Source organism: Phascolarctos cinereus, unplaced genomic scaffold (genome assembly GCF_003287225.1).
Source record: "Phascolarctos cinereus isolate Bilbo 61053 unplaced genomic scaffold, phaCin_HiC Scaffold_726;HRSCAF=1367, whole genome shotgun sequence".
Classification (NCBI taxonomy): domain Eukaryota; kingdom Metazoa; phylum Chordata; class Mammalia; order Diprotodontia; family Phascolarctidae; genus Phascolarctos; species Phascolarctos cinereus.
In genome coordinates, this window is record NW_027556098.1 from 11749962 (window position 1) to 11776884 (window position 26923).

Here is a 26923-nt window from a genome sequence, read left to right on the forward strand (position 1 = left end):
AAAACTATTCTAGTCACCTTCTCCATAGTTACTTTCAACTCCCCGTACTTTCCACATCTAACCAACTGTGTATTCTGATTCCAGTATCTCTCTTGGAATTACTTTTCCATTCACACTGTCATTAAAGTACATTAGCACCTCACCACCTCTGATTTGAACTACCACAATAGCCTCCTAATTGATTTTATTACTCCCAGTCTCTTCCTGATCCAATCTGTCCTTCAATTCAACAAATTAAATGCATACTATATACACACTACTGCCTATATAATCTTCCTATTGAACTGCAATGATAAAGTCACTCCTCTGTTAAAAAATCTTCAATGCTCCTACTCAAAAGATACAAACCCCTAAGCCTGGCATTCAAGGCCCTCTATGATATGGTTCCAAACTGGTCTTTCCAGACTTATTTCGAGTTGTTCCTATTCACCTACTCTGCATTCTAGTCAAATTTGACCAATCTCTGTCCTCTATCCCTGGCCTTCCTTTTTCTGCCTTGATGACTTTACTTTTTTGTTTGTTTTCATTTAATTTTTCAATTGACAAGGAATTATTTTATCTGCAACCCTCCGAAATGAAGTCAAGCAAAACAAATTCACACACTGTCCATGTCTAAAAATGTATGTCTCTTTTTGTAACTCTATCAGAAGATAAGTAGTGTACTTCCCTATAAATAGTATCCTTCCTTCTATTAGTTATTACATCAATCAGAGTTTTTAATTCTTTCAAAGAGGTTGGTTTTGGCAGTGTTGTAGTCACTGTATAAATTATTCTCCTGGTTCTGCTTACTTCACTCTGCATCAGTTCATACAAGTCTTCCCATGTTTCTCTGAAACCATTTCTTTGGTCATTGCATATGGCCTAATAGTGTTCTATTACATTCACATTGTATAATTTGTTCACTTATTTCCCAATTGATGGGCACTTGCTTAGTTTCCAAACCCTTGCTACTCCAAAAAAGAGCTGCTACAAACATTTTTGTAGATATATTTCCTTTCCCTCTTTCTTTAATTTCTTTGGGGTATAGGACTAGTAGCCTCATTGATTTTACTCACACCATCCCCCAATCCTAGAATATACTCTCCATTTCTGACTATTGAAATCTTTCTCTTTCTTCAAGACCTTACTTAAATAATATCACTTCCTTTTTGAAGTTTGACCTGATCTTCCCCGGATGGAAATAATTTCTACATGCTTAAATTTCTCATAGCAAACTGTGTGGATTTTTCCTTTCCACATATTATCTATTTTATATTATAGCTAATTAGTATAACTTTTTGTATCCACTACAAAACATATTACAGGGCATTGCATAGTGTCTCCCCTACTTGTGTGTAAGCTCCTTGAGAGGAAGGACTGTGCCTAATTTATTCTTGTACTCCATACACATAGCACAAAATAACGCACATACTAAATATTTGTTTCACTAAGATACATGAGAAAGAAAAATGACCAACAAAGCAAGGTCCTAAAGAAAACCAGAGAGGAAGGGCAGAAGAGTATAAGCAAAAAAGTTTGCCTCAGCAATACTAACTATTCTTCTGAGAAGAGAAGTAAGGAAGAAACAATTGATAAAAACACTAAGAAGTCCTAAACTTTGGGAAAGGAAAGTTGAGAACACCAATATCAGACAATAAATATCGAAATAAAGTCAGGAAGTAGAGTAAAATGGAAGAGGGAGCTTGAGAAAAGAGAGGAAAGTTTAGAATAATCACTGTGGGGGATATAATAGAAAGTTAATAGGAGTTTAATAAATGGATTATCTGGAAGAAAGAAATGGTTCAGGTAGGATTATGAAACATAAATCTAGAATAAAACCAGCCATATCTTTATGACTTCAAAATTATACATACTCAAGACAAGGAAGTATGAACTATATTTTTTAAGGTTTTTTTTTAAATAAAGAATGATTCAAAAATTTTGAAAGTTTGACTTTTAAAAGAGGCTAACCAGTTCTCTGGGAAAAAATGAGATAATGAGCACTTACATTGATAAACGACATGTTGCTGTCTACACTTTATGAGCCTCATGCTGTTTTTTGGGCAAGTCACTTAATTTCCATGAGCCTCATTTCCCTCATCAGTAACATGGAGTGAGGTTGTGGGGTGGATGGCCTCTGAAGTCTCATCCAGTTCTACATCTATGAACATTTATTTACAGCAAGCACCAAAATAACAGAAAACCATCCACCACTCTAAAAGCCTACCTGGCTGGAGTTATAGTCAATAATAACATAGTGCAATAAAATCAATGGCCTTGAAAATTAAGACTATGCAGATGAAGGCAATTATCTAGTGTTGCAAAACATAGGACTACTCTCAAAATAAAGATTTTTTTTCAAATTAATCTCCCAAGTTGCCCATTATCAATTGGGAAATAGCTAAACAAACTAAGGTTCATTAATGTTACATTAATGTAATACAATATTGCTGCCCCATCAGAAATTATGAAAGGCACAGATTTAAAGAAAACTAGGAAGACTAATATGAACAGAGTAAACTGTCCATAAACTGCGGAGTAAACTAAGCAACTCAGAAGAACAATTTCTACGATAAAAACAACAGCTTTGAAAGACTTCAGAACTCTGATCAATACACTAACCAACCAAGATTCCAAGTGTACCAATGATGAAGCATACTACCTACCTCTAGGCTAAGACGTAATAGACTATAGGTGCAAAATGAATCTATGTTTTTCATGTGAGACTGGGTTGAATTGTGAAGGAGATGGGAGCTAAAAACATGGTTGCCAAAAGCAAAAGAAAAGAAAAAGGGCTGCTAAGGTACATTTTTTAATGACCAGAGGAGAATGGAAAGAAGGCCAGTATAAAATACAAAAAAGTGGAACAGACTTAAAAGATACATTTTGAACTCATATATCTCAAATGAGATAGTGTTTGTAAAGTTCTTAGCAGAATGCCTGGCACATAGTAGGCACTTAATACATGCCTATTTTCTTCCCCTTTATATACTTTAAAGGAAAAGCAAGCTAAATGAAATATTTATATGTAATATGAAATACTATTTTTCTGTTTTACTTTGTACAAATATTTGGTATGAAGTACAATATTCTTCTCTGTTCAGTTTTACCTGTAACAATGCTCATTTTATTTGTTGCTTGTGAAATCCAAAATAAAAATAAATAAAACAATCTCCCAACATATACTCCAAGGACTTAAAAGACAGAGAGAAAGATCCTATCTACTACAAAGTATTAATAGTGGCACTTTTTGCAATAGCCTGACCTAGAAACAAAGGAGATGCCAATTTACTGGGGAATGGCTAAGCAAATTGTTGTACATAGCTATAATAATTATTATTATGCCATCGGAAACCAGAAATGAAGAATTCAAAGAAGCATGGGAAGACTTAAGATGTAAAGTAAAGTAAGCATAAGCAGGAAAACAATATAGACAATGACCACAACAACGTAAATGGAAAGAATAATAAAATGAAAGGTAACAATACGATCAAGCTTAAAATACATTCCTTCATCCTTTCAGAAAGGTGAAGAGCTTTCAGCATGGAATGTGTCATATGCTATCAGACATGCTCAGTGTGTTAGTCACTTTTTTAAACCAAATCTCTGATAAAAAATTTTTAAACATACATACAGACACATAAATAGCCTCCAAATCAATTGTAACTTCTTCCTATTAACTCCCATAAAATTTCATACCACTCTTACAGAGCTTACTATAATCTACCTTTTGTTATATAATTATTTTGTGCACTTGTGTTATCCTCCTACTATAGAATAACTTCTTTGAGGACAAAAATTGTTTTGTCTTTGAATATCCCACAATACCTTCCACATAGCAATGACCTGTAGATGTTTATTAAAAGGGTAGAAGGATGAATGAAACCCAAAAATCACAGCCACTGGGACAAGAACTCACTATCTGACAAAAACTGCTGAGAAACTTGAAAAGCAGTCTGGCAGAAATTGGGCAGAAACCACTATCTGCACCGTTTACCAAGATAAACTCCAAATGGGTACATGATTTAGACAAAAAGGGTGACATCATCAGCAAATTAAGGGAGCATGGAAACAGTTACCTGTCAGATCTATGTATGGGGGAAGACTTTATGACCAAACAAGAGAGAAAAGTTCACAAGAGGTAAAATGGATAATTCTGATTACATAATATTTAAAATTTTTGCACAAAGCCAATGAAGTTAAAATTAGAAGAAAAGCAGGAAATTGAGAAAAACCTTTGCAGCAAGTTTATTAAAGGTCTCATTTCTCAAATATATGGGGAACTGAGCCAAATTTATAAAACAAAAGCCATTGCCCAGTTAATAAATGGTCAAGGGATGAAAACAAGCAGTTTTCAGAGGGAGAAATCAAAACTATCAATAATCATGTAAAAAAATGCTCTAAATCACTAATAATTAGAGAAAAACAAATTAAAATAATTCCAAGATACCACTTTTTCCCCAGCAGATTAGCTAAGAGGTCAAAAAAGGAAACTGACAAATGCTAGAGGAGATATGAAAAAATAGGTACACTAATACATTGTTAATTCAGTCGTGAACTAATTCAAACATTCTGGAGAACATTTTGGAACTATGTCCAGAGAGCTATAAAAGTATGTATAACCTTTGACCCAGCAATGCCATTACTAGGTCTGTATCTCAAAGAAATCAAAGGGGAAAAAAGGACTGATATGCACAAAATTTGTGGTGGCAAAAAACTGGAAATTGAGGGATGACTATCATTTGGGGAATGGCTAAACAAATTGTGGTATATGATTGTGATGAAATACCACTGTGCTATTAGAAACAACAAGCAATATGGTTTCAGAAAAAACTGGGAAGATTTATATGAACTGAGTTAAAGTGAGCAAAACCAGGAAAACATTATATATGATAACAGCAATATTGTAAAGATAATCAAGTGTGAAAGACTTAGCTACTCTAATCAATACAATTTTGCTATCCACCTTCAGAGAGAGAAGCGATAAACTGAGTGTAGGTCAAAGCGTATTGTTTTTCACTTTATTTTTCTTGCATCTTTTTGCAACATGGCTAATACAGAAATACATTTTCTATGACTTCACAGGTAAGACAATAAGCTCCTTCACAGTCTGAAAAAAAATAAAGAAAGTAATTTGAAACTATGACCTCAAAGCTATTTGACCCAGACAAACCCTACTAAGTTTATACCTCAAAGAGATCAAAGAAAAAGGGAAAGGACCTACATGTACAAAAATATCTATAGCAGCTCCTTTTTTGTGGTGGCAAACAAATTAAAAACTGAATGGATGCCCATTAATTGGGGAATAACAGAACAAGTTATGGTATATGAATGTGATGGAATACTATTGTGTTATAAGAAATGATGAAGAGGATGGTTTCAGAAAAACCTGGGAAGACTTATATGAACTGCTTCAAAGTGAAGTGAGCAGAACCAGAACAATTTACACAGTAACAGCAATGTTGTCAAGATAATTAACTGTGAAAGACAGTAACTCTGATCCAAACAATGACCTACCACAGTTCCAAAGGACTCACGATGACAAATGCTATCCAAACAGAAACCTGATGGACTCAGAGTGCAGACTGAACCATATTTCTTCTTTTTTTGTTGGAACATGACTAATATAAACATTTGGTTTTGCATGACTTCATATTTGTAATGAGTTTTGTTGTTTTCTTCTTAACTAGTAGGGGACAGGGCAAGGAGAGGGAGAGAATTTGTAACTGAAAATGAAATAAAAATGAATGAAAGAAGAAAATTTTAAAAAGATGAATGAATGAATGACAACTAAAGCAAACTGCTACACTGGTGAATCATCTCTCTCACACACACAAACACACACACATATACACAATCTTCATTCCAATTGATATTGATTCTATTAGTGAAAACAAGCATATTTTTATCCAATAATTAATACCAGATTGTTATGTGGTGATAATCTCTATTTAGTGTTGGCACTATTCCTAAACAATAACATCAGGCTTTTGGCAAGCTTCCCTGTCAATTGTACTGGTCATTTCAAGTGACCTAAAGGCCTTTAGTGTGGTTAGGCTACTGAACAGGCTTATCTACAGTACCTACCTGTTCTTGATTAGGTAAATGTTAGGGTTTAAAATCAGTCTAGTATTTAATATAAAAGAGAGAGATCCAGAAGTCAAGCATTAATCTAATCCACCACTGAAGTTTTAATGCTAAAGATAGGGAAAGCAAGGAAGAATAGGAATAAAATGTTAGACTAATTCAAATGATGGGATAATTTCAACTCAATAGATAAGTATTTACTCAGTATACGCTGAGTCTATTATGGCAAGGCCCGGAGAATGTTACAACCTAACTTGCAAGTGTAATATGAAGAACGTCCTTTGTTACTTGTAAAGCACTCTAAAAATCTAATCTTTTGTTATCTTCTTGCCCAGGATTCTTTCTTAAAATCACTCTAAGAAATAAGAGGAGAGGGGCAGCTAGATGGCACAGTGGATAGAGCACCAGCCCTGGAGTCAGGAAAACCTGAGTTCAAATCTAGCCTCAGACACTTGACACTTACTAGCTGTGTGACCTTGGGCAAGTCACTTAACCCCATTGCCTACAAAAAAGGGGGAAAAAAAGAAATAAGAGGAGAGTGGTCTTTTTCAATGCTTCTTATTTATTCTTTCCTCAATGCCATTTTGTTAGTGGCAGGTACCCTTCTCAATTAACCTTTGAAATCTCTCCAAAATGTTCTCCAGAATGTTTGAATTAGTTCACGACTGAATTAACAATGTATTAGTGTACCTATTTTTTCATATCTCCTCTAGCATTTCTGCTTTCTTCCATTCTCTAAATGATATGGATGATGATATTTTAGTCCCTGGCGGGGGGTGGGGGTGGGGTGGTGTGATGATGGAAACTCATCCCCTCCTTATTGGTTCAGCTGGTTAATGGAACAGTAATATCTCAAAGTGACTACACCACAGGAAGCAACATGGAGCACTGGGAAAATCACAGTACCTGCAGTCACAGGACCTGGTGGGTTAGACTTTGAGCTCTGCTACATACTACTTTGTGTCACCCTGGGCAAATTATTTAATCTCAAGAGACCCCAATATCTATGTCTATAAATGAGGAAAAGTTGAACTAAAAGGACTCTAAGGTACCTTCGTATCTACTATCCTAGGATATCCTGGATTCACTCTCCCTCACCCCACATATCCAATCCATTGCCAAATTTTGACATAGCTGCCTTCACATCTCTCACATCTAATTCATTCTCTCCACTCTGGATCTACCTTAGTTCAGTCCTTTATTACCTCTTGACTAGATTATTGCACTAGCTTCCTAATTTGTCTCCCTGCCTCAAGTTCCTCACCACTCCAGCCCACTCTCTGGAATGCTGCCAAAGCAATTTTCCTTAATCATGGATCCGACCATGTGACTCCCCTGTTGACTCCCTATTGCCTCTAAGATATAAACTTCTCTTTCTACCATTTAAAGACCTACACAACCTGTTCCCACCTATCTTTCCAAACTCACTGTCCCCTCTGAGATCCAGCCAAACTTGGTCTCTCTGCTCCTTATTCATAACATTACATCTCTTTTTTCTTTGTCTTCACTCTAGCCATCCCCCATGCCTGAAATGCCCTCCCTCCTTATTTCAATGTCCCTCTTCCCTCTAAGATGCAGCACAGGCACTGTCTTTTACATGAAGCTGTCCCTGATCCCTCAAAAATAGTAGTGTCCACTCTTCCCAAACACCTTCTATTTCACTGCTTTTCATGACTGTGTTTATTAATGTTATATTTGTACTGTATGTGTTTTACATGTGCTTCTTATCTCTCCTATTTAAGTTAAGACTGTTTCATTCTTAGTACTTTCATCCCTAATATCTTGTATATATTAGGTGCTTAATAAATATAAATTGATAGGTTTAATCATTCAGTTTCTTTTATCCAAAAGAAAGTCATGAAATTAAAAGTATTAAAAATTTGAAAATGGATTAACAAAACACTAATAAAGGAATCTTGGAAGATGTTAACCTTGCAAATAATTGCCTCTCTCCTTTTTTAGCAAATACTAAATGATTCTAAAAAATATTTTTTGCTAATTGCTACAATTACATTTTCCTACTTTAACTCTCCATTGTTACCTTCCCCCAACCCCAATCTGGTTCTAGGAAAAAAATAGTACAAATATTGAGAAAAGTCTTAGAAAACAATCTTTTTTAAAAGTACCACTCACTCTTTAGCTATAACATTTAAGTTGGGGGGGAAAAACATTGTGAAACTATCAGAGAATTTCCGTTTCCAATAGCATTCTATTAGAACACTCCACAAGCACTTTCATACAGCTGTTAGTCTTTGCAACAATGACCCCAAAGGGTAGCAAGACCCTTAAATGACTTCTGAAATGCAAGATTAAATAATATTCATTTTTGTTTCTGTTTCAGGATACTCAAAGATCAGTTTTTAAACTATTACAAAAATTAAAATTTTCCAAAAGGATGGAAAAGGTCATGGACTGTATTATAACAACAAAAAGATTACTAATAAATACCTCAGTAACTACAAATGTATATACCTCCTTTCCTATCTCTGTTAAAAATCTTTTTAGGAATGGTTTACATATAAATCAAGAAGTATCCTTGATGGAAATTTGATAAGAATGAATGAGTCCTCCAACTGATGATCCACCCTCTGCCTCCAACAGTGTTCTTCAGTTTCCAGTCCAAAACCATGTAGACTCCTGGTTTATGAGATTTTTACCATATCTGGAGAGCCTCAGAAGCCCAGAATCTCCATGCTGCATTCTACCTTCTTGCCATACTATCGCATACCTACTTCTAGTTCTGAAAATCTATATTAATATTCCTGCAAAGAGTGTTATTAGTGAACTGCATTATAGCCTCCACTCACCATCAATGGCATTTCCAGACCAAACTTAGACAAGTCACTTGATGTCTTGGTCTGAGTTTTCTCATACATGAAATTAGAGTATTAATTGTACCTACCTCCCCAAGGCATTTGTAAAGACAAAATGAAATAGTATATACAAAGTGCTTTCTATGTAAATGATAACAAGGCAATAATGTCCCCCATTAGAATGTAAGCTCCTTGAGGTCAGAGACAGTCTAGCTTTTTGTATTTGTGTTGTCAGCACATAGCTGTCAATACAAGGAGAACGGAACCGCATAGCATGCATTTAAACAAATACTTTTTTTATTCATTCCTTCATAGACGGGTCTCTGTACAAGATCAAAACTCACAGTTACAAAGTAACTAAGAGGTATAAGAAATGAGAGGTCCCACTATACTTATTGTTTGATGCCCAGAAAAGCATTCTACCAGGTAAAATAAAACATCCTTAAAAGCTCTCCTCCAATGAAGCCTGCCCTATATATACATACTAAAATCATACGAGATTCCTTAGGATGCAACTACAAAGATAACTTTGCTCAATGATCTTCTGGTTAGTATCAATATCAGGCAAGGCATAAAAGAGGAAGATATAATCTTTAAAGGCTAAAGGTGTTCGCCACTATCATGAAAGATAGGGACTGAACCTGTGATTTCATTTCCCTCTACCAATTCAAATCAGTACCTTTTCTGAAATCTAGCCTTCCAGAATTGCCCAGAGCAGTGAGAGTAAGTGATTGTCAAGGGTCACATTCAATATGCTAGTCAACAAATATTTATTAAATTCTTCGTATGTGCCAGGCACTGCGCTAAGCCTTGAGGTTTGCAAAGAAAGGTAAAAGACAGTCTCTGCTCTGGAGTAAGCTCACAGAGTAGTGGAGGAGAAAATATGTATGTGTAAGAGGAACGTAAATTATGTATTAAATAAATATGGAAGAATACAGAACATATAAAAAAATGCAAGGTAGTTTTGGGAGAGAGGGCACTAACAGCTGCAGAGAGCACCATGAAAGTCTTCATATAGAAGGTGATATTTGAACTGAGTTTTGAAGGAAATAAGTTATCCTAAGAGGAAAAAGGAGGAACTTAATTTCAAGCAAAATACTTTCATTATGTAAATAACTTTCATAGCAATAAACAATATACTTACTCATCTATCTTAAAACACTATCCCCTAAAAAAGGACATACACGTACAAAAATATTTATCACAGCTCTTTTTGTGATGCCAAAGAACTGAAAACTGAAGGGATGCTTATCAATTGAGATAAGGCTGAACAAGTTGTGGTATATGATTGTAATAGAACACTATTGTGCTCTAAGGAATAATGAGCAAAATGATTTCAGAAAAACCTGGAAAGACATATGAACTGATACAAAGCAAAGTGAGAAAACTAGGAGAACACTGTACACAATAACCATAATATTGTGTTATGATCAGCTGAGTGACTTGGCTATTCTCAACAATACAATGATCCAAGACAACTCTGAAGGACTCATCATGAAAAATGCTATCCACTTCAGAAAAAAAAAAAGAAAGAACTGATAGAGTCTGAATGCAGATTGAAGCATACTATTTTCACTTTATTTTTCCCATGGGTTTTTTTTTTGGTGTGTTTTCTTTCACAACATGGCTAATATGGAAATATGTTTGTGTGATTGCACATGTATAACTTATATCAAATTGCTTGCCATCTCAGAAAGGGGGGAAGAGATGGGGAGGCAGAGAATTTGGAACTCAAAATTTTAAAAAATGAATGTTAAAAATTGTTTACATGAAATTAGAAAAAAATAAAATATTATTTAAAAAACATTACCTTTAAAGTCAATTATTTGTTCATTCATTCATCATTTATCAGGTGTGTTCCAACAGATGTGATACATAATATTGGCAGAAACAAATACATATGAAGTATTCTAATAGAAAAAAAACTGTAGGCATTCCATAGTTAACAGTAAGACTCTCTCAATAACTAATGGGAAAGGGGAAAAAACAGGGAGAAAGTGGGTAGGGAATGGATGGATAGTAAGGGGAAAAAATAGCATGAAATGAAAGAAAGACAACACACACTGTTTGCAGTTGAGACATCAGCAGCAACAGAGAGCATCTACTTAGATTCTCAGTGGCCTGGTGGATAGTCAGAAAGACTGGATTGTAGAAATCCAGCCTAAGACACTTACTGAACAAATTACTTGGCCTCTGTTTGCCACAGGGTTATTGTGAGGATTAAATGAGATAACATTTGTAGAGCACTTAGCAAAGTGCCTGGCTCATAGAAAGTGCTAAATAAATATTAGCTATTATTATTATATTATTTTGTTAATATTATTATGATACTAACATACTATTACATGACATGTAATATCTATATAATATAGCTCGCTATATAAATGCCTTTTGTCATAAGCAATTATGCTGTTGTCAAACGAGGTGCCTTGTATATTGTTGTTCAGTCGTTTTTCACTCATATCTGACTCTTTGTGATCCTATTTGGGGTTTTCTTGGCAAAGACACTGAAGTGGTTTGCCATTTACTTCTCCAGCTCATTTTACAGATGAGGAAACTGAGGCAAACAGGGTTAAGTAACTTGCCCAGGGTCTTATAGCTAGTAAGTGTCTGAGGCTGGATTTGAACTCAGGATGATGATTCTTCCTGAAGCCAGGCATCCCTAATGCACTTTGTATATCAACCACCATCCTGCACATGAAGCTAGAGTATCTATGCAGGATGGTTTAGCTGCAATCCTACTTGAAATGTTAAGGTTCTAGACCAGTGGTGGGGAACCTGTGGTCTCAAGGCCACATGTGGCCCTCTAGGTCCTCAAGTGCAGCCCTCTGACTGAATTAAGGGCGCATTTGAGGGCTTAGACTGGCCACTATTAATGTTCACTGTTCTTAATATTAAATAGTCCAGTCCCATTCCCTTCCCCTTCACAAACAGCTCAACTGCATTACAATGCCATTTATTTAAGGATCCCACTCAATTCAGTTAAATATGTCTTTCAAAAAAAAAACATCCTGGAACAACTGAAGGCCTTTAACCTCTACCTAACCTAAGCTTCTCAGGAGAACTAGTACCTTACACTCCTATTTGAAGAGTGCATAATGATTTCAGGGGGAAAAAGAGTAAGCCCACAGAGCAAGATAAAACTTGGTCAAAGGTAACTTTTCAAGGAAGATAGGAACAATCCTCCTGTCAGAAAGCAACACAATAGGTATTTGGAATTTCAGAAGTGAAATTCCAACTGCAAAGCTCTACAATTAATAATGCCAAAGTTTCTACATTATCATTTGTATTGTGATTATCAAGAACAACAAATATTTACTGAGTACCCACCATGAATAAGGTATTGTGGGGAGCATACTATCTTAATACAAAACAGACAAATAAACAAAGAACCGCACAAATCAGACGGGAAAAGGTTAGATTAGCTCCAAAGGGAAAAGCAATCTTACTGCTACATGCTTAAAGAAAATTCTTAAAATTTTATTCTATACTTCTGTGACTTATGTCAACTCTGCTCTTTCATTTAGATGGTTCTTCACTACTGCCCCAGATTGGAAGGAAAATGGCAACCTGTCCAGTGGCAGCCACATTCTTTCTAGCTACCTCAGCCACCAAGTAGAGTAGACATTGCACCAGTTGAAAAGGATGACTGACCTCTGCCTTGCTATACATGGCAGGGATAATTAACTGCTGATCATTATCAACCATTAAACCTTCAAAGCTAACTCTACCAATTTGCAGTCATGGAACCAATTTAACGTGCATATGCTAGGGGCTAGGTCATGAGGATACAAAGACAAGAAATAAAAGTTTGGCTCAGAAGAAGCTTATCTTCTACTGGGAAGGGGAAAGGGGCATATAGCAGTATCCCTCATATCCTTGAGGACAAAGGCATAGCTAAAAACTGAACTCTTCTCACTTCAGGGAGGCACCTCATGGAAAAAGCTGGAGACTAAATTACTCCATGCCGTAGACATACCTTTTCAGGATGACTGACCACAACTGAGCTAAAACAGTATCTCTCTCCCCCATGCATGCAAGTGCCAATTCTCTCCCTCTCTCTCAACAGGAAAGCAAAACAGTATCTTCTCTGCATTCAAGTCAGCCAGTCCTTTCTACAAATAGAATACAAACTTGAATTCCAGGAATTCTGGAGAGCAATATAAAGTGTTAACCCCCTACAAACATCAAGCACCACCTGGGGCACATTATCCCATGAGATAATATGGTAAAGGCATCAAATCCAATGTCAGGCATTATTATTTTAGGAAATCTCCAACAAACTTAGGTTGATTGGTAGTAAAAGAAAACATTGTAAAAATATATATTCCAGTGCTGAAACATGTACCTATATTTTCTGTACAGTATTCAGGTATTGCTGGTTTTACCACATAGTTTATTCACAGAAAAAGAATGTGAAGGTGTGATTAATGTGTTCATCATTTAGCCACAGAAGTCTAGACTCTAAGGCGTCCCCCCCCATTATTTGTTCTTGTATTTGTATAGTTACTGTCAACTGCTTTACAATTATTATCTCATTTTATCCTTACAACAACCCTGGGAAGTAGGTGCTACTATTACTTCAATTTTACAGATGAAGAAACTGAAGCAAACAGATGTTTGCTCTCAGGGTCATACAATTAGTAAGTGTCTGAAGCTAGATTTGAACTCAGGTCTTCCTGACTCCAGGTCTGGTGCTCTACGTACCAACTGTGACTCCTAGTTAAATTAGAGCTTTTTTAAAAAAATAAATGTTTTTATAAGAAAATTCTTGCTCTTGCTCTCAGATTCAGTGCCTAGCCCATTAGGAGGAATTTAATGCTTGTTATCTTAACTTGACTTTTTAAATATATTTCACTTTGTATCATCATGAAGGATAAAATTCTAGCCTAAATTCTAGAAATCAGCCGCTATGAAAATGAATCTATCAATCAACAAGCATTTATTAAACACCTATTGGCAGGTACAGGTGATGAGTATACAAAAACAAAAATGAAATAGGACCTCAAAAAGATCACATTCTATTGGAGGAGAGAGCATGTACACAAATACATAAGAATTAAACACAAGGTAAATTTGGGGGAGGAAGGGAACTTGCAGGTAGGCAGATTATAAATTTAGAAATGGAAGGGAACTGAAAGTACACCTGGTCCAACCCCTTTATTTTACAGATGAAGAAACTGAGGCCCAGGAGGTTAATAAGTATTTTGTACAAGGTCACACAAATACTGTCAAAAAGCAGGGGGTTTTCAGACCCCACAGTTAGTGCATCTTTACGTATTCCCTAACAGAAAATATGAAATCATGCACTTAATTGTAAAATATAGAAGGCAAAAGAGGCCTTAGATATCTAGCAGCCCTTATGCTACAGATGAGGTAACTGAGTCACAATATGCTCTTTTCTTATGAACTGCTTTTAATACAACGTACTCCTAAAATAATTGAGCTTATTATGGCACAAATCAGAACACTGCTTATTAGCAAAATTGGTATATTAGTGACCAAAAAGAATGAAAATACCTAACTACCAAGACATTGATAGTACCACCATTTTCCCAGTGTCACAGTCTTGAAGTATCTTACTATCTACCCTTCCATAACTCCCACCACCATCATGATATTAAAGTAATGATGTCATGCTGATTTTTCCTTTATGATATCCACTTCCTTGATTACCACTCATTTAAGTCATTTATCACCTCATCCAGGATACTGGAATAGCCTCTAACTCATCTGGGGCCTGGCAGTAGCATTTACCACTCAAATCTACCTATAATACACCCTTCCTCCCTCATAAGGAGTTTGTTCTACCAGGGCAGAATGGTACCTTCTCAGAAATGTATAGTCTTAAAAACGGTGACCTAGGGCAGAGAGGTTGAATTAAGGCACAGAGCCAGTACAATTTGGAGGCTAAACTTGAATCCAGGTCTTGCTGACTTCTACCCTTGCTCTCTATATACTACATCATGCCAGGAAAGAAAAGCTGGGGTTAGACTGTAAAGAGCCCCAAATGCCAGTTAGAGAGACTTTGCTTTATCTTCTAGCCAAAAGAGAATGACTAGACATTTCTGAGCAGGGATCATCAATCAATAATCATTTATTATGGACTTTCTAGTTGCCAAGAACTGTGTTAAAGGGGAGGGATACAAGGAAAAACAAAAGCTGTAACTGACCTCAAGAAGCTTACATTCAAAAGGGGAGGCAACATGGATACAAGCCAGGTAGAACTGAAATACCTACAGAAAGAAGGTATTCTAAGAGTAGAAGACACTAACATTGGGCAGGGGGACAGGAAGGGGGTCTTGCAGGAGGCTTTTGTGGCTTTTGTGCTGAGTCTTGGATCTCATCTTGGTGGCTATGAGTGGAAAGAAGGGGACCTATGAAAGATGTTGTAAAAATGAGGTTAAAAATGAAAAGATTTGTCAACTGACTGGCTCCATGAGGAACATGAGACAGATAAGTCAAGGCTGACACAGAATTTGCTAATCTGGGTGACAAGATGCTAGTACCCTATACAGTAATAAGGAAGTTGGAAAGACAGAAGGATTTGGGGGAAATGATCATGAGTTCTGTTTTTGGACACGCTGAATTTGACATCTATATAACATCCAGTTCAAAATGACCAAAAGGCAATTGGTAATGTAAGACTATAGCTCAGGAAAGAGACTGAGGCTGGATAAATAAAACAGATATAGCCCAGAGATGATGATTTAAACCATGGGAGCTGATGAGATCATGAAATGAGATGATTGTAGAAAGAAAAAAGAAAAAGGCCTAGGATAGAGCCTTAAAGGACACCCACAGTTAGTAGGTTTGACATGGACAAAGATCCGATAAAGGAGACTGAGAAGAAATGGTCAGGTCATGGTAAGAGAAACAAGAGAAAAGAAAGGTATCATTAAAACCTAGAGGAGAGAGTAACTAGGAGGGGACGATGATCAACAATGTTAAATGGCAGAGTTCAAGAAGGATGAGGATTATGAAAGGCTGTAAGATTTGTTTTAGGAAAGAGCTGTTTCAGTTGAATGATGGATGCAGGGAAACCAGGTAGAAAGGCCATTATGACAAAAGTCCAGAAATAGGATGATAAGGCCATAAACTAGGCAGTAGAAACGAGAATCCAAACAGAAGGGCTGAATAACATTTCAGTTTAAGGAAATTCAACAAGTCTTATTAAGCACCTACTATGTGCTAGTCCTAGTGGATAGAAGGCTAACCTCAGTAGCACAGGGCTAGCCTCGGGTTCAGGAACACAGACTATTTCTCAACTCCTGTCTCTGACACACTGGCAGTGAAAATTTGGATAATTTTCTTAGCTGTCCAGACAGTTCTCCTGAGATTATCTATAATGTAGTGCAGATATAAATCCATGCTGACATATCATTGATAAGATAGATATTGATAAACCAATCTCGTTCACACAAACACACACATACACACACACACACACACACACAAGAATTTAGGTTTTTCAAAAGGGGGTGGGGGAGGCTGAAACTGAGTTGGATGTTGTGGATACAAATAAAAAAAACGCAAGCAGTTCCTGGCCTCAAAAAGAAAATATTCTACTGAGAAGAAACCACATGTAAGTAAATACAAAGTCATCGTGGGGGACCAGGAAAGGCTTCTAATATAGGAGGTAGCACTTGGGCTAAGCCTCTAATGGTAATGAGATAGAGGTAAGAAAAAAAGTATTCCAGGAAAAGTATGGAAGTGGTTGATGGAATACTGGCTGGTTGGAAAGTAGAGTACACAAAGGATGACAGGAAACAAGTTAGGAAACATAGGTTAGATCAAGCTTGGGAAGGGCTTTAAATACTAGACAGTTTAAATCTTATTCTAAAGGCAACAAGGAGCCAGTGAAGCTTCTTGAGCAAAGGAGTGATATGATCTGACCTTTACTTTAAGTAATTTGTCCAAAGGACTCATGACGGAAAATGTTATCCATACCCAGAGAAGAATTGATGAAGCCTGAATGTAGACAGAAGCATAGTATTTTCACTTTATTTTTTTTTCATGATTCTATTCTTTGGGCCTGTTTCTTCTTTCACAACACGACTAATATGGAAATATGTTGTACACAATTCACATATACAAACTATATCAAATTGCATAGGGAGGGGGTAGTGAGGAAGGGAGGGAGATAATTTGGAACTCAAATGATTTTTTAAAAATTGAATGTTAAAAATTGTCTTTACATGTAATTGGAAAAAATACTATTTTTAAAAAGAGAATATCAATTTGATGGCTGTGCAGAAGATAAATTGGAAACAGTTGAGTCTTTAGACAGAAGTATTAAGAGGTTATTGCAATAAACCAGTAGAGATTTGATGAGGGACTGAACTAAGGACTGAGCTATGTGAGAACAAAAGTGAGATGTGGATACATTGAAATTTTTAAGTGAAAATGATCAAATATATCGGGGGGAGGGAGAGAAGGCTCAAGACTAGGTTTTAAGACTGGGTGCCTAGTCAGACATCAATACCATTAATAATATAGAGATGTTGGGAGGAAAAGCTAAGTTTTAGGTGGGGAATATAAAAATGTTAATTTGAAGCTAAGAGTGGTAGGGTTTTCTTTTTTACATTTTTAAATAAAGTTTTATTGTATTTTAAAAAGGAAAAATCTTTCTTAGCCCCTGGGCCCTACAAAAAATATATAGGCAGAAGGTAGCACTCTCCTATTCTAGTTCAATCCATTCAGCTAAAAGATCAGGAAACTGAAGACCAGAAAAGCAAAGTGATTTTTTCAAGGTTGTGCAAGGAATGAGTGGCAAAGCCAGCATTTGAACCCAAGTCACCCTTTGACTCCAAACACAGCACCCATTTGTACCATCCTGACTATCACTCTTCCCCACCATAAAATCTCTAAATTGGTCTACACACTAAATCCCAAACATACCTTATGTTTCACTGCCTTCGAGCTTGAACTCACTTGTTTTCCCTAAGATGGATTTCTGACATCCCCATCCTTCTTGTCTACTTCTTGAAGACTCAAAGACTATCCATTCTTCAAGACTCAGTTCAAATCCTGCCTCCTCAATTAAAGTCCTTCCTGTAGCAGGCACTCAAAAAAATGTTGGTTAATAATGATGACCAACATTGGAGTAAATCACATAGGCTCCTTGGATCTTAGATCTTAACATTGCCATCTTTCTGCCGTTCCACCCAGGGCCTTTCAGGGTTGACGTCTCGAGCTGCACTCTTTCAAACAGATCACCAGCTCCCATCCTGAGGCAATGTACTACATCTAAGCTACCTTCCTACCACTGCACTGCTCCAGAATTCCCCACCTTCCCACTCCTCTCCTCCAAACATATGCACACTACCTCTTTGCTCAGCAAACAATAACCAGTCAATACTGCTGAGTTGTTATTAGTTTCCCACCCCCCAAGTCTTCCCACTCCAGTCCATCCTCCACTTAAATTCATCTTCCTAAAGCACAGGTCTGAACATGTCATATCCCTATTCAACAAACTCCTGTCACTGCCTTCTATCTCAAGGATCAAATATAAAATGCTATTTGGCTTTTAAAACCTTTCATAATCTGGCCGCTTTCTAACTTTCCAGACTTCTTACACCTTCAATGGCCTCCTTGTTTGCTCCTGCAAGACATTCCACTTCCTGACTTCATGCATTTTCTTGGGTACTGACTGGAATTCTCACTTCCTCATTTCCACTTCCTGGCTTCCCTGACTTCCTTCAGGTCCCAGCTAAAATCCCACCTTCCACAAGAAGTCTTTCTTGGTCCACCTTCATGCTAATGCTTTCCTTTTAAGATTGTCTCTCTATCCTTCGTATAGCTTGTTTGTACATTGTTGCTGCCATGTCATGTCCTCTATTAAAATGTGAGCTCCTGGAGAGCAGACTCTGTTTTTTGCATTTCTTTCTATCTTCAGCGCTTAAGAGAGCCTAATAAATGCTTGCTGCCTTCTGGTAAGGGCACATTCTTTTATTGCCCTATGGCTCCATTCACCATTTGTGACTTCAGCTTTCCCTGGTGACCACTTACCTATTCAGTGTTGTTTCACCCTATTAGAATATAAGCTCGTGAGAAGAGAGTGTCATTTTTTGTATTTGTATCCCCAGCATTTAGAGCAGAACCTGGGAAATAGCAAACACTTAATAAATGCTTTCTTACTCCTTCATTTACCTGAAAAATGATACTATGAATCCTTTTTTGATCTGATCTCTCCCTTTTCGGAAATCCTATTGCAATTATTGCCTGTTTAATTCATTTGTTCATCATATGGGGCTTTACAAGGCATCTAAGATTTATGATAAATACATATTTAAATTAGCTTATTTGTAATTTTTATCTTATTTTCCCAATTATGACACTTGCATTTGCTGAATTCCCAATAGCTTTTACCACAGCATTCCCCACAAAGTGGGCATTGCATAAATGTGCACCAATTTCACCAGTAGGTACGGTGAGTTAACTCAAGATTTCATTGACTTTTTTGCCTATTTGAGAATTTTACTATGTTGATTGGAAAAGTGATGAAGTTTTTTTTGTTTTATTGCTGTTGTTTTTATTGAACCTGTGATTTCCACAGTGTATAGGTTTCTGGTGAGGAACTTTCTCTAACAATATAGAAAAGTGCCTTCTCTGAAATTTAGTCTTAGAAAGTTGCCTGGGCAACTGAGGGGTTAAGTGACTTTCCCAGGGTCACACACAACAAGTATGTATTGAAGTGGGAATTGAATTCAAGTCTTTCTGATTCTAAGGCCATTTCTCTCTCTCTCAAGTCACTCTTTCTCTGTGGCAAAGATTGGTTTAAAAAACAAAACAGAATTGAGAATGAAGTGTCTTCTCTACAAAACTAAAGTCCCCTAGCTTTCCAAAACATATCACTAAAGTCACTACATTATCATCTACTAGGAAGGATAACATAAGGTTTACCGCAATGTTAAAAATTAGAATGAAAAAGATGAAAAGGAAATTATGTGTTTCAAGATGACTAGGACTTATTTTTTGTATGAATTTCCCATTTATCTTTCTTAAAAGGGTTATGACACATAGTAGTAGTTGAACACCCAAAATGAAGCCATTCTTGGAGCTAGGCATTCCTACTATTTTAGAAGCAGGTGTGTTATCTAAACAACACTAAAATCACATACAAACAGAAAGGAGGTTTTTCCACATAGACCAGGGAACCATGGTAGAAAAATGAATTGAGATTTGGCCTTAAGATCCAGAAAGATCTGACTTTATAAAGTCACTATTTTGACACATACTGGCTGTAATGCACCAATCTAGGCAAGTCGCTAAACCTGTTAATGTTGCAGGCAACTGTCTAAGACTATACTGTATAAGTAGCAGTGATGGTGCAGTGGTAGAAGGGAGTTTCCTCACCTGGAAGTTCCTTGTACCAGTGAAGAGAGAGAGAGAGAGAGAGAGAGAGAGAGACAGAGAGAGAGAGACAGAGAGAAGAGACATATCTATGTATAAGTACATATGTGTAGATTTATATGTATACATATGTGTATGTGTCTATGTGTACAAATACATACACACACATATATAAATATAAAACCACACACATACATATACCTCAGTGTATCAGACAACTCTTCAGGAATAGTTTATTTAAACTAAGAGTAAACTAAGACAAATATAGAAAACATTTTTACAAGTTCATTCCAAACCAGAAGTTAAATTTATAGTTCATTCTAAACTAAAATTCCAAGAAGGTAGCACTTATGGCCTCTACTTGGTTATTTTAGATAACCCTTAATATAAAATTAGCATACTTAGATATTTGCGTACAAAGTATATGTATATGTGTGCACATATATGTATAGTTTTTCCTTTAAAGCAAAGTATCCAGGGTGGAGCCAAGATGGCCGAGTGAAAGCAGTGACTTGCTTGAGCTCTCCCCCAAACCCCTCCAAATACTCATAAAGCAAAGTATCATAAAGTTGTTCAAAGTGCTTCAGTGTACTACAAATTTGATTAGTGTATGAAATGATGTATATTAAAAATTTCAGGTTATTTTATTTGTATACAGAATATTGAATGAGGAAATTCTCTCTACCCTAATGCAGAGAGCCCCTGTTCTGAATAAATTTGCCTGGGATATTGAGATGGCCAAGTAATTTACCCAGGATCACACACAGCTGCTATGTATATCATAACACTTGAACTCAGGTTTTCCTGATTACTCTATCCAGTTTGACAACAGAAAATTTTTTAACATGTATGTTGTTTATCTCCTTACACCAGTGTTATCCACAAGTTTCCTCTTTAATCTCCAAGACATATCTACATTTTCTATGATGAATTGTTTAGTTTTCCAATACTGCCTTTCTTACACTTGAGCTACAGGTAGTGACATCAAGACTCCAATAAGTTACAACACCAAGACAATCTCTCATGAAATATGGGCTTCTTAAACAATTAAAAGAAGCAATAATGCTCTCAAAATAGCCCACTGTTTACTTCCAAATTTTTTACCTACCAAAAACTAATGTGATTCAAAATACTAGGACATACAGAGGTAGGGATCAGGAACTGGACTGGTGATTTTATTGGTATAAGGAAATCACTGCAGAGGAAATTCCCTCTACCAATTCATATCAGCACCTTCTTAGCAACTTATCATCTTCGACTGTTGCTCAGGGCAGCAAGAGGTAATGACTTGCACAGCACCACACAGTCCATACATATGGGGTACTTGAATACATTTTCCTAGCCCCAAGGATTGACTCTATCCAGCATGTCACAAAGGCCACCAAAAATTAAGTCAAAACTATGTTCCCCAAATCATAATCTTAATTGCTTTATACTGCAACATCTTAACCTCAATAACCACAAACAATTTTGCTGTTCTGTCATTTCAGTCCTCTACAACTCCTTGTGACCCTATTTTGGGGTTTTCTTGGCAAAGATATGGTCTTCCATTTCCTTCCCTGGCTCATCTTAGAGATTAGGCAAATAGGGTTAAGTGACTTACCCAAGGTCTATCAGCCCATAGCTAGTAAGTGTCTGAGACTGGATCTGAATTCATCAAGATAAGCCTTTCTGATTCCAAGCCCAGTGATGTGGATCAGTGATTTCATTAATTTGGAAACTCATGGAAGTAAAAACTCCCTTTACCAACAGAGATAAGCCTTTTCTCATAAAAGAATCAGAAAATTCCAACACATTGGAAACTGAATTATTTCTAACAGAGCACCAGAAACAATTTACAAACATAAAGTTAGATTCTATGGTTTCACATAAATTCTAAGTACTAAGTTCTGTAAGTGCAACAGCAGATGCACTAAAGTAATCCTTATATCCTTTTAACTGTGACTTAAGGAAACTGCTAGTCTTGTAAATTATACATTAACCTTTTTCAATCACACAAAATTAGTTTTGAATTCCAAAGTTTTCAGGTAAAAGTTCTAGTTAACCCGTTACAAAAATAAATGCTAAAAAAAAATCACATCACAGAAAGCTTGAGCACCAATGTTTTCTGTTTTGTTTTGCTTTTGTTTGCACAACTGTAAACTATTGTTTCTTTAAAAATGGTATTTTAGCCACATGCCTAAACTTTCTAACATAGGAATGAATCCCTTTTTTGACACCAAGAAGCTCCAGTTCCTATAACTCATTAATGGTGGACCCACTAAGAACCTAAATACATGGGAACTATTCTAGGGGAAAAATTAGCTGAAATGTATCCTCTTTAACCAACATTAAAGCTTTTTTTTTTTACATTTTTAAATTTTGAAGATGATTTTAATGCTACTGAAATATTTAGTTACATATGAAATGGTTTTGCTTAATCCTTTCTGTTAATCCTTCCTTTTACAACTTAACTCTATTAAGAAAGATGTGATTTATGTTCCTTCTCTCCTGTCAGCTCCCATTTTGGTGAGGCAACAACACCACAACAAAATTCTCTAACTTTAGGGGACTGGAGGTAGTATATTATTTGCCAGTGTGTCCCAAACAAGATTTAACAGGGTCAGAGTCATATATGAAAATTCTCAGCTTGAAAGCACAGTTCACAATATATAATAAAAATTAATTACAACTTAAAGGATAACCAGGCACTAATAAAAAATGAGCAATGTGTTGTGAAAAAGAGGAACTGCAACCATTACTATTACAATCTTTAACAGAGACTCCACTTAAACGTTTGTGGCCTGCTTAACATTCCATACATATTTCTGGCAAGGTATTATGGGAGCTGAAGTTCAAACTGTCCCCTGTTGCATTTTCACTTACTATAAAAACATTGTCTCATATAAAAAGCATAGACATGGTTTTACTTTACTAAAACCTAAACTATTGACTTCAGTTCACTGACTTTAGTTAACTAATACATTCCCAGTTCAAGGGTTCAGTCAACTCTTAGAAAAATGTTAGATTAACACAAGCAAGGTCTTTCAGCACCAAAAAAAATGGATTTAAAAGGATGGAAAAGTCATTTTATAGCACAAATTCTGCAGAAGAATTTTAAAAAATCAAGGAAAGAAGGACAATGTATTATGACAACTACAGAGAATGCATATTTCTATGTTGTTTGCCTTTGGGTACTCCCTTTACCAAGCTTCATTTATGCTAGTCAAACAACTGTAAACACAAAATTTTATTTATTGTAAATTCTACACTAAAATATAACCAACCACTACAACAAAAATAGGGTTTTTTCACATCATTCTCCTGAAATAATCTCATTTCCTCAAAGGAAAGTAACATTTAAACTTTTTCATTTTCAAGTTCATTGTGTACTTGAAAGAAATAAGTAAAGTCCAAAATTAAGAATGCTCTACATTCCAAGCAGTGCTACCAATTCCAGCACTGTCTAAGCCTTGATAGCTCTCAAACAGCTGTGGCTTGGGCTTTTGGTTAAAATTACAATATGATCTCACCTGATTTCCAAAATACCTTTACACTAAGCATTTCTTCCACTTATAAAATTGGATCTCATTTTATACTTGTTTCTGAGCCCAGAGCTCTAAGGAATCCAAACAAAGTACTAAGGAACCTTTGAGAGACTGGGAAGAGGAAACCAGGGAAGAGTTCTGAATCAATAGTTATCAGGAAGCAAACAGGCTTCCCCCTCAACAAGCTTATTTCAAAGTAACAAAATGCCAAGGAGTATTTCCTTTCTAGTATAGGTAGGAGGAAGCTGGAATAAAGTGACCATACAAGGTCCTTTCAAAAAAAAATTTAAAGCACTGAAGACCTATAACACTTCCTTTTAGGCTCTTTAGAAGAAGCCTGAAGTTTCAGAAGCTGTTTTAGGTGGGACAAGGTATCAGTTAACAAAAGGAAACTCATTTGATTTCTGAAGTACATGTATTCTTAAGAACACATATTTCTCCCTAGAAGCACTCTTAGTAACAGTCTAGCAATACTAACTTGGCTGGTTAACTAGCTTGGTTTTACTAAGAGCACAAAACTTCACTAAGGTGAAACTTCAAGAAGTTAAATAAAATGTGGCCATGAATTTGGAAATCTCTTTAGCTGTTAGGAATTTATTATGAATTTTCTTTTAAAAAACCCCACAATTGTTTCTAAAATTCTTCTCTTTTCTGTAGTTTTTCTCCAAAATATAGTTGCTCTCACTTAAAGTCATGATTTCCCAACACATCAGAGTCCCCTATTATCTCAAGAGACATAGTGAGATGTTAAGCAAGTTCCCCAAGTAGAACTGTATTCATTTAATTTTAAAAAGTAACTCTCCGACATGAAGGGGATGAGAGAGTGACAGAAGAATAGCTGGACATCAAATTCCAAAAAGTTTGAGAATCTCAGCTCTACCTCACCGGATAGTAGGATGGTTAGATTAAGACAAAGTTCATACTATTAAAAAAAAAAGTTAACCAAAACCAGAATGTCGAGGAAAGACTAGTGTATTCCTGCCTGACAGCTCATCTCATCAATTAAAAATCCTACAATTTAAGGGCTTCATAAGGACGTGCGGAGCTCGCCTTAAGCCTAGGCAAACAGGAGAGCGTTTGCCAGCACACGGAGGAGCTTCTTGCCTGTCTCCCGCAGCCTCGGATGTGGTTATTGTGGATTATCAATATTGTGTTAGTTGGATCTGCACGTCCGATTCGGGAGGACTGTTTTTCGGGCCACCATCCCACCCCAGGCACGCAGGAGGACTGGGCGAAACCACCATCGGAAAAAGAGGGGAAAAAAAAAAGGGCATCCATCACCCACATGAGAAGAGGAAATTCCAAGCGTCCAAGTTCTGAATCTACTGAAAGAGAGTCTGACGTGAAGGAACCGAGTCAGAATATCCGCTCCTTCATCTGGGACTGGGGGGAAGGACCGAGGCTCCTCCTGCCCTGCCCGCGGCAGCTGGGAAGCTCCGCAAAGCCTGCAACGACCCCCCTCATCTCGCTCCCCATCGCCAAAGTCCTTCCAAATACAACTTTCCAAATACAACTTTCCAAACGCTTCACGGCGGGGCGTGATCTCCCCCAGCCCCAACCCAAAAACTTCAAGGAGCCAACAGGAGTGGGCTTTGGTTCCTTATTTCCTGCCCCCCTCCAGTTGGGGAGGGGGAAGGGTGGAAAAAAGGGGTGAGAGAAAAGATGAGTAAGATCCGTGTTGTGCTTGCCTCTGCTACTGGTACCGTCCATGGAGATCCCTGGGTGCACCGGAGGGAAGCATGTTAGCTTGCCCGCCCCTTCCCCCTCCTCCAGCGCGGGCACACACACACACACACACACACACACACACACACACACACACACACACACACACACACACACACACACACACACACACACACACACACCCCACACACACACGCATGCACGCACGCACCCCTGAGTTACCTGTCCCGAGGGTCGATCCAAGAGGTTTGCCGGGTGTTGTGGTCGATGTAGAAGATGCGGCCGTCGAAGTCCCGCGCCTCCTCCCAGCCTGCGGGCAGGGGCAGCTCCGAGCTCTCCCGGCCTCTCTGCTGCTGCGGCTGCGGCGGTGGCGGCGGCTGCCCGGGCCCCCCTTGCTGCTGGGGAGGCTGCTGCTGCGGCGGCGGCGGCGGCGGAGGCTGCTGTTGCTGCTGCTGCTGAGGTTGCTGTTGCTGCGGCTGCTGCTGCTGCTGCCTCCGCCGTCGGCCCCCGCTCAGCCAAGGCATGGTTACCCGGCCCCGGCCGCCGCCGCCTCCCTGCCACACAGTCCCTGGGCCCCTGGGCTCTGGAGCCGCCGCCGCCGCCTCCCCGCCCCGGGCCGGGCCAGCTGCTGCTGCCCAGCCCGGGCCCCGGCCGCCCCCCGCCGCCGCTTCCTCCGCCTCTTCCTCCAGCACTAACAACTGTCCCAACCAGCGCAGGAGGCGCGGGGAGCGAACGGGTAGAGCAGGAAGGCCGGGCGACAGCAGCGGCTCCTCCCCCGCACAGGGCTCATCCTCCGCCCGCTCCCGCTGCTCCCGGCTCTCCTCCGCCCGTGCCCGGGCAGCTCTGACCCTGGAGCCCGCGAACCAGTCCCGCCGCCGCCGCGCCCGCCGCGCCTGGAAGGAGCCACCCGGCACTCTCGCTGCGCTCCCGGAGCGGGCCCCTTCTCCAGCCGCCGCCTAGACTTCCCCCGGGACCCTCCGCTGTCTCCCACTCCGGCCGCCGACCCTCCGTGGGCAAACCGGAGGGTGCCCGCCCTCGAGGCAGTCCGGACCTGCTCTTCTCCACCGCACTGGATCACGGTCTCGGGGCCGCCACCGCCTCGGCTGCTACCGACGGCTCCTCCATCCCACTGGCTCTCCCGGCCATCTTCATTCCTCGTCACTGGCCATATCAGGGAGGAGGAGGGGAAGGAGAGCTAGAGCCTGGCCCTTGCCTCCTCCTCCTCCTGCCGCTCCTCCCTCCTCCCCTTTCCTCTTCCCCCCACCCCGTCGGCTATTCCCACGCGGGGGGGATGGGGAGGGGCAGGGAGTAGCAGCACTTTCTCCACCTCCTCCTCCTCCCCCTCCCAAGTCTCCTCCTTTTGGGGCAGCTCCAGCCCCTCTTCCTCCTACGCTCTGGCTGGGTCTCGGAGGCTCCAGACGGGAAGGGAAACCGCACCAGGGGCAGGATGGGTGGCTGCTGCATCCATCGGGCTGG

At 38.5% G+C, this 26923-nt stretch overlaps 1 protein-coding gene across 1 annotated transcript in view; it reads right to left on the reverse strand.

The window, feature by feature from the left end:
* Positions 1-25974, reverse strand: part of WWC3 (WWC family member 3) — a 201561-nt gene extending 175587 nt beyond the window's left edge. The window contains exon 1 of the mRNA XM_021006225.2: positions 25670-25974. Coding sequence (XP_020861884.1) covers positions 25670-25971 — 302 coding nt within the window. The 5' untranslated portion in view covers positions 25972-25974. The remainder of the gene's footprint in view (positions 1-25669) is intronic.
* Positions 25975-26923: the final 949 nt, after the last annotated feature.